Raw genomic sequence first — 9643 nt, 5'->3', positions numbered from 1 at the left:
ATAAGAATTTCATATTATCCTTATTATCAGACATATATGTACATGACAGGACTACATTTTTTTTTTGTAATCAAAATTTTGACATATTAGCTTGTGTACCTATTAGGCTACGAAGCCTAAGGTCTTAGGCTCAAATTCTTTATAATTAGAACAGCGCAATTATTAATAGTTTCGAATTTTCCAGTACTGCATATAAGAAATTGTTAGCTGAAATTAATGTCTGTTTAAACGTCAACCTTTTCGAATCTTATTAGAATAAGTTATGGAGTGGTGGTAAGGAGTATGCCATTTCTGGAGTTTGAGGGTTAAGTTTATATTCGGTCGAGTAAAATGAAATTGGAGAGATAAATCAAGACATATTGAATACATATATACGTATATGTAAACATACATCTTAAAATCAGCTGTTTTATTTTGTTGATCAAGTTAAAGCACAACCGGACCGTGTTGTTCAGAAATGTTCCAACAATAACATTTATGGACTAAAGTTAATATTATTTAGATTTAGAGGAAACCATCTGTAGTATCAATATCGGGTAGCTGCAGTTGCTTCATATGAAATACATCTTATCTCTACACTCCACACAGTAGGCGTTAAATTCAAGTTTAACCTACCATAATATATTAAAATATTATTAAGAAACCATTGTATTTTTCGTACTATATTTACCCAAAGATTATATTCAATAAAATATTATTATATAAGCTTATTGCGCTAATATAGGAACGTAACGTAGTAGTAGAGAAAATAGTTGCTTCGGGCGCTTGTAAAGCAAACTCAACCAAAATTATATTACATTTATAAAACTCTATATGTTAGATGTGTAGATCTCCAAAATATATCTTACCTATCCTTTTTTAATATATAATTCATATAAATGTTAAAATAATATGAAAGCATAATCGATTGTGTTACCAAATATTTGTCCCTTAGTACTAATAACTTTGAAATTTAAAAAAAAAAAATTGATGTTGTGTGTTTTCACGTAGCAATTTGTAGAACTAGTTTTAGGTGTGCTTAATTAATTTATCTTTTTGAATAAAGGCATAGAAAAAAAAATGGAGGCAAGACTATTAGCAAAGTGACTAAGACGGATATATTCCTTGGCTCAGTATTGATCTCATTATTAGATATAAGAGGAGATAGAATAATTTTATAGTATATAATGGATTATGTATATTTTTTCTAAATATTTTATAAATTTTATTATTCCATTATAATATATTTTATATACAAAAGTAGCAGAACACAGCAGAACTTTTCCTGCCTGAGTTTATTTATCAATAGTCTAGTCTATTGATCGCTCGGACGGTACTGATAACCTGAGCAGCGCCATCTAGTGACGAGTTACATCAACGTGGATGGTATAAAACAGGGATGTTTTAGATGTGTGATTTTTGATCTGGGTACGAAATTATTTCGGATTATCCGATTGTTTCGGATAGTTCACTTTATGAATATTAGATTATTTAAAAAAATTAAAAGGTTTAATTACAGAAAATACAAATAGCCTGAAAAAATAATTAGCTACTTTTTCAGTATATCAATACGCACGTAATGTAAAAACAGTTTTGTGATAACTTCAATAATTTAAAAGTTTTAAAATTTAGCTATGTGACGTTCATACATCGAAAGCTACATAAATTGAAATAACGATTAAAACAGCATAAAAATCTAAAAATAAAAAAATAACAGCGACTTTTGCTGTATGACGATATAGTACTTCAAAAATAAAATGTTTCGTAGCTCCATAACATCCTTGGTATCAAATTTACATGAAAGACGTATAGTGTGCCATTTTTAAGGTGATCGGTCAAACAGTGTTAGATCTGTAACAGATATACTTATGTCTATTTTTATATATAACATAAAGGAGGACGTATAATTTTTCTATCTCTTTTTGGATAATTATATTTATTATGACATTATAATATATCTCAAATATATTCTCTAATATTGTAATTATATAAAGTCAAAAATTAATTAAATTAATAAATAAATAAAGTCTGTTTTCTCTAATATTGTAATAAATGTTGTAGAGAAATAAAATAAAGCGTTATTCGTCTTTTGTTTTTTATTTATTTTATGATAATTTAATTCTTCGCCGAGCGGAATAATGTCGTAATTTCATTTACGAATCCGTGGCAAGAACTGTCACCCTCCCTAGTCACACGATGTTGATGGTCTTTGTTAACCTCTCTTCACTTAAATGAGTGTCGTTATTTATGTATGGCTCCATATCGGTTATTGATAAATCACAGTAATTATATTGATGTGGTAATCCTTATCTGAATAAATTGCATATTATTTTCAAGTGTTTTTTTTAAAAAAGTACCGTTTATATTTGCGCAACAAGCAAGAAAAAACAGTGACTATTGTGTGTTCCATAATAAAATTGCACACACAATTACAATAGTGGTAGTATTAGTTAACAAGACTAAATATTTTAATACTATGGTTATATTCGGACGGTTGCGTGTCGACGTGCGTTGAATGAACGTTACCTGCACTACACGATCACCGAGCGGTATCGTGCAGTGCGCGAAAGCCCTACAGTAGCTCGTGAGTTATGGTGGAGCATAGTATATGGACGCTGAAGAAGCTACACTTGCTTGGTTGTATTATTAAAAGATATATTAATTGAAAACTCAAAATTGTACTAAATTTCAAAGTTATAAGAAATATGTAACATGTATAATAAATAGAAATATACAATGCGTTTTTTTTTTAATTATATTTAAACGACACATGAGTAAGATTGCCATTCGCCTACGGGGATATACTATACAATTATTAAAACGAATTTATTAAAAATAAAATATGAATCAATGGTTTATGGGAAAAGTTTTTAAACTACTTTAATGTTTTTTTAGGATGAAAAGTTCAGAATAGATCTCCATTCAATTATCTTTACAGCGGTATGCAAATTATATTGATTTCGTGAACTAACGAAATTGTAATAATATAAATTGTTACCGAAATGAGGCGTACGTTTTCGACCGTAAAGCACTCTAAATCCTCGCATCAAGAGTCGTGCAATATATTATCGAGAACAAGAACGCTCATTTTGGGCAAATGCTGTTATAGAAAAGACACACTCAAATCAACAGAACGCGTTTCCTGTTTTTGTTTTTTTCTATAAGCCGGATCTCAGAGTCCATCCCTATAGTCAACAGTATTCCATTAAATTAAAAGTGGTTTTCCGAAAACTCTCATTTTTATTGCTTTATATGAGTGTTGATGGAAATATTTTCTAATTTATTATTTTCATTAACATTTGAATTTATTAAAAGTTATCTCGCTAATCTTACGATTTATTACAAGTTCTGTGTTAAAATACCTACTACATAAAAGCAATTTATGACGCAAGATTAAAAATAATTATATTGTATTGTAGCAATTTTAGGTTTCCATATTTTTTTCATTTTTATAATAAAGATATATTAATTTCTCATTCTAATTACCTTAAGTACGTAATCACTTGCAAAAATTAAGAATACCATATTTATATGTGTAGAATATATTTGAGATAAAAATTCTCCGAGCATTCACATTGAAGCCGAGACATCCATTATGTGGAACGTAATATTTTGTGGGATACACTTAATTTCCTGAACGGCGTTCTATAATATTCGTTGGGAGGCCTTTTGTTACGCGTCTCTGCATTAATCTTACCTTGATGCGAAATGCGTGACATTTGGGGGTGCCTTTTGTATATGAAACTCGTACAAGGGCGAATTATATTCACGTGTTGCGGGTTCTGTAATATTTTTAATATTGGCGACGCTGCATTCACATTGGCAAAACATTTCTCAGATATTCTAAATTTTTTTTTATCATTATTTGTTGCAATGATGGTCTGTTCCGTTTTCGACTGCGACATATACAAATACATATATATCCTCAGTTATTGCACAGTTGTACATTGCGAATATTTGGACTCTAGGCTGCAACTGAGATTTTGTCGAAAGAAAAAAAAATAAGAATCTGGCATGTTCGGACTTGTAAATGACCTCTTGACCAACGAGCGTGTTCATGTAAGGATTTTGTTAGGCGTGGTATTGTCAAAGTTCACCATGACAAAAGCATGGCGTACATATTCCTAAATTCGTATTTGTGTAGATTATAGATTTATGGAGATAAAAGACTCACCTTAAAATGTTCTTCCTTATACATTATACATTCTGTGCGATCTTTCCGAGTATGATAACACTTAAATTGAATGATTTTAATGCATTTTCCTCTTGATACATTTAGCTACTAACTCAGTTTCTCGCAGGTTTTATTTAGTTATGACCTGGTGGTAGCTTTACACCTATTTTTTTAAAGCATTTTACGAAAAATTGGCTAAATATTTTGACATGAAATTTATACAATCGTATTCAGCGTGTTTAAGTGAAAGTTTTTGTCTACACATTATCGTACAATATAATTCAATGTATATCATAACCACAGCAACGCATGGCCGGATCCGCTTGTTTAATATTATTCTGTAAAATGATTCAAAATTTTAAGTCCACTTGAATAAAGTATGGTTAGATTTAGCGATCATTGACGGAAAAGTCATCATTTTTTTATACTGTTGGATGAGACAGTAATTGCAACTAGATCCATTATGATACATACAAAGGTTCTTTAGCGAGACTATTTTTTTGTATAAAATCACTTCGCATCTCACTCGTGAAACGTAAAAACCGACTTATGACACACTATTTTGATTCGTGTTACCTTTAAACGTTAAAATTAATATAGTCAATTGCGCATATTATTTTTCTGGCATTTAGTCATATTAAAGTTTTAAAGCTAAAGTTGTATATTTTCTTTGAGAATAAACTGAACGCTTGAAATATAAAAATAATAAAATATATTATATTAAATTTATCGGGTGGACGATTACCTAGTAGTTTTGTTAGCTTACTTTTAAATATATCATGGAATATTCCATACTAATTAATATTCCATGATACTTAAATATTTTTTCAGTTACTCAAACTAAATTGACAACCTAATATTGCTTAATTTACAAAGTTCAATTCATAAATAATGCGGACACCCAAGTCGGTTTAATTTGTGTTTATAATAATTTAGCCTGGAAACCTGAAATCCGTATTATAGCAGTAGTTAAATCAGCTCCAAGCTATTCTTTAGAAGAAAAGAGGCCTTTGTCCAGTGACCTTTATTTTTATCGTAACAGAGATATTCAGCTAATACCCTACACTTCTATATGGCCGACTGGGCACTGTCAAAAATAATTGTTATTTATCTGTTAAAACAATAAGCTGTAGACATAGACAATTTAACTATTTTCTTATTGATTTAATATATTAATAAATTAATAAATTCTGGCACCACTTAAACTAATATCGTATCGAATCCTTACGTTTAGAACAAAAATAAAAAGACATCGTAAAATCGGCTTTCGTAACTAGTAATTAACCGGCTTAATCGTCGAAGACGATAAAAGTTTTTAATTGACTTTTCGCGCCTTCGCACCTCGGAACTGGATGCCTGATCCTGTGAAACTGATAATTGGTGATTTAGCGATTTCTTTCAACGAGCCGTGTAGTAATTATGGCGCTGTTTACGGTTCCTTGTTAAATACGAGAAATGGGATCTGTAAATTTTAATTTACTTATAATTACTTAGTTAGCTTAGACATTAATTTATTATAATATATTTTAATTTAATTTTTATATAACATAGGCGGGCGGTTGAATGGGCCACCGTCCATTGACATTGGCGGTGTAAGAAATATTAACCTTTCTTTACATGCCCAATGCGCCAGAACTTTGGGAACTAAGGTGCCCCTTGTGCCTGTAGTTACATTGGCACACTTTACTCCCGAATGCAATAATGCTAAGTATTGTTGTTTACCGGTAGAACGATTGATGAGTAGTTTGTATCTATCCAGAAGGGTTTGCAAAAAGTCGTAAGGTTTTTAAGTAAGAGAAGAGTTCATATTAACATGGGATATTATGATTTTTATTGGGACAGATTGTTTACTAGAAATTATATTTCGGAATTGAAAACATTCAATAGTTCGAACTCGGACCAGGCCGTACTTACATACATAAAAAAAATTACTAATAAAGTATTTCATCTCCTCCCAACTAATAAGTTTATCGCTAAACATGTAAATAAATAGAATCATTTGGTTTCATTCTCTCACATCTAATTAACATATGTTGTCAATATGTTCTAATAGAAAACGTTCACTCACTCAGTTAGCAAGTGACCGTTGACAGGAACGGACGTGTTATCAATGACGCTCCTCTTATATTTAATTAGTGTATTTTTATTTGTTAATGTCGAAGCTAATTGGGCTGCTGATTATGGACCGTTTAAAACTCTTCTGTATTCCGATTGGATCACGTGTAAGTTGATTTTTAGTTTGTTTACTCTTTACTTTTCATTTTTAAAGACTCGATCGTATATATTTTGTTTATCGTGAAAGGTCAGTCACTTCAAGGCTATAAAATACGTATAAGGTAAATTACTGCTTTGTTAGACATAAATAATACAAGAAGTGATTTAATTTATCAACAAACAATAATTTTATAATATTTGGATATAGTTGAAGTACCTTGATAATCGTATTTTGTATTAAGGATTTATTTTCTTCCTTGAATAAAACCACGTATATATACGTGTAGTATAAATGAGTATAAGATATATGACGACACAATGATTACTCTTCACATATAGTGATACAGTTTATGTATCTCCCGGGGAAAATATATCTTCCCGTAATAAAATGTAACTTAGTCGTTTATTCGTGGAGTCACTGTGTGGATTTTTCATAAAGTGAGTTCAATCGTTGCTGCACGACGAATATATCCAAATCTTTATTATACAAATAGGAAGCTAACATAATATCATCCTGTTTTATAGTAAATTAATTTTGTTTCTTTTTATTTCAGGCGACCACAATAAGAGTTTGAATTTAAGTGTAAACGAAACTCTGGTATACTTCTATGATTTCCAAAATAACTTCAATCTTAGTTACAACATCGACGGAGCTATAGAAGCATTTACTCAAGTATACAATCTAGACGTTTCAAGACGCATTATTTTATTCGTACCCGGATACAAATCCCACGTATATAAAAGTGCATCCGAAATCATCAGGAATGCCTTTAAAGATGTTCCGAACATATACCTAATGATAATAGACCATTCAGCGTACACATCTGCTAATGGAGGAAAATTGAAAAGCTATGAACGATCTGTTCACTATTCATATTACCTAGGCGAGGCTATTGGAGATCTTCTCGTAAAGTTGAGAATCCATGGATTTTCATCAAATAATATACACGGCGTCGGGCACAGCTTGGGAAGCCAAATTCTTGGCTATGCAGGTTCGAGTTACTTGAACAGAACGGCGGAAAAAGTTTGGAGAATTACTGGAATAGACCCAGCAGGGCCTTGCTTTTCAAATACCTTAATTCAAGAACAATTAAGGTCAGGTAATGCTGAATATGTGGAAGTGTATCACTGTAACGCTGGTGGCTTGGGTACGACGAGTGTTCTAGCTGACATCGATTTCTTCATGAACGATGGCAAAATTCAGCCCAAATGTGACGCTGGTTTCCTTTCGAGTCTAGGCGATTCTGACGCAAAGTGTAGCCACAAATCATGCATGCGATACTGGGCTGAGACGGTTAATCATCCAGGATGGTATTTAGCGTGGAAATGTGATTCATATAAGGACTTCTCGCATGGGAAATGCTCTAGTAACGAAGTGACGATAGCCGGTTACTCCAATCCAGGAAATGCAACTGGTGTTTTCTATCTATCTACAGAAGCTTATAGAATAGATTAAATGTATATCTTTAGATGCATAATTATTTATAGTGCAATGATAGTCATCGACAATTGTTATTATAATAAAATGCAGTTGTAGTCCATGGTCAGAACCAAAGTTATTATTTATATGAGATATTTGTAGTTTTGATAGGAAAATTAATAATTCCTCGCGAATATATATTGTATTATTTTTTTAACCTGAGCCATAATAATAATTACAATCCATTTACTTTATTGACGTCTTCCGCCACTTGGATTTATGCAAGCCTATCTCGTTAGTATCACCCACTCATCAGATATCCTAACTAAACAGCAATACATAGTATTCTTATGTTTCGGTTCGAAGGATGAGTGAGCCAGTGTAACTGCAAGCATACATCTTAGCTTCCAAGATTGATGGCGCATTGGTGATGTAACGAATGTTTAATATTTCTTACAGTGCCATTGTCTATGGGCGGTGGTGAACTCTTGCCATCAGATCACCCATTTGCTCGCCTGTCTATGTATATTATAAATAAAAAAAAAAACAAAGATAATAGTTCACCTATGATGATTATGTAAACTTACAGATTATTATCTTTTAAAAACAATACAAAAATATCTACTAATACAATGATTTAAAGTTTATCGGTACGCCTGACAAAGTATGTGTGTCTGTGTGTCATTGTAAAATTACATGATGGGTTAATTTAAGACGTAAAAGCGCAACAAAGTTGTAAGTTGTAAGAGTTATAAGTTAGGTTACTGTTACTAGTAGGGATTTTTTTTTTCTTATTGCGTAGATGTACGTGAAATGACTTTATTTGATTATAATTGTTTTTTTTTTCTTAGCAATTGTTATTAGGAAAACTTAAAAAGTTAATTATATATATGTTAACCAACATTATAATATAGAAATAAATAGGTTTTTATTTGTGTTTACTTTGTACCTTGTTTCAAAAGGCAAAGAATCGAGCTGATATGAATACGATTTTCTGTAATTTCAATCCGATAATTATTTTACATATATTTACATTTAACGAGAAAAGCGATTGATATATTATTTTTCTCAATTTTGAATTCAAATGAGCGCAAACAAAGTATTTACAATAAATTTTCGATTGATGTCTCTAATTTGTTACGGTTGCTTTGTTTATCTGCCCTTAAACAGTCAGTCTAGGGTTTGTATTGAAAAATTCGTGTTCCTCTCCAATCCGGGCGCATTATTCTAATTGGTATATCATTTTTTCTAAATTTTTCCCTCAACTAAGTGTACAATTATATAGACACGGTCGATTTAAGGTACTACTACACATAATTACCAAACTTTGTAAATGCCAAAATAACTCTGTATGCTTCTACGCTGTCACGGATAACACATTGAATCGATTTTGATAAGTTGACGTTAAAAAGGCCAGAGATAATACAGTATTTACATACAGCATTTTTTTTAAAATCTATTTATAATATTTTTCAATCAGTGAAGTAGATCACAGGCGCAAAATAGAACGTCATAACGACCTGATTGGAGATAAAAGCCGCGGCTCCAACGTTGTCAGGTGCATTCTGTGGAACGGGTCTGTAACACTATCGATATGCTATCTTTTTATGATATAGGTAGGCGGACGACCAAATGGGTCACCAGATGGTAAGTGGTCACCACCATAGACAATGGCACTGTAAGAAATATTAACTATTCCTTATAATGTGCCGCTAAACTTGGGAACTAATATGTCCCTTGTGCCTGTAGTTACTGGCTCACCCTTAAAACCGGAACACAACACTGGGTACTGCTGCTTGGAGGTAGAATTTCTGATGATATCTTCGAGCGACTACTGAGAATATATGGACGGAAAA

At 31.6% G+C, this 9643-nt stretch overlaps 1 protein-coding gene across 1 annotated transcript; it reads left to right on the top strand.

Annotated features, from left to right (window-relative positions):
* The first annotated feature begins 6192 nt into the window (after positions 1-6192).
* On the top strand, positions 6193-8415 carry LOC113402845 (phospholipase A1-like). Its single transcript, XM_026643176.2, has 2 exons — positions 6193-6375; positions 6922-8415. The coding sequence occupies exons 1-2, from the start codon at positions 6264-6266 to the stop codon at positions 7821-7823; spliced, it is 1014 nt and encodes a 337-aa protein (XP_026498961.2). The 5' UTR covers positions 6193-6263; the 3' UTR covers positions 7824-8415.
* Positions 8416-9643: the final 1228 nt, after the last annotated feature.

The sequence above is a fragment of the Vanessa tameamea genome, chromosome 9, assembly GCF_037043105.1.
Source record: "Vanessa tameamea isolate UH-Manoa-2023 chromosome 9, ilVanTame1 primary haplotype, whole genome shotgun sequence".
Classification (NCBI taxonomy): Eukaryota; Metazoa; Arthropoda; class Insecta; order Lepidoptera; family Nymphalidae; genus Vanessa; species Vanessa tameamea.
The sequence above is the reverse complement of the archived record's forward strand: the minus strand, read 5'-3'. Positions and strand labels throughout refer to the sequence as shown.

Coding starts and splice junctions, on each gene's coding strand:
- LOC113402845 (XM_026643176.2), top strand. CDS start 6,264: ATGACGCTCCTCTTATATTTAATTAGTGTATTTTTATTTGTTAATGTC. Junction 6,376..6,921: donor GTATTCCGATTGGATCACGT/GTAAGTTGATTT, acceptor TTTTTATTTCAG/GCGACCACAATAAGAGTTTG.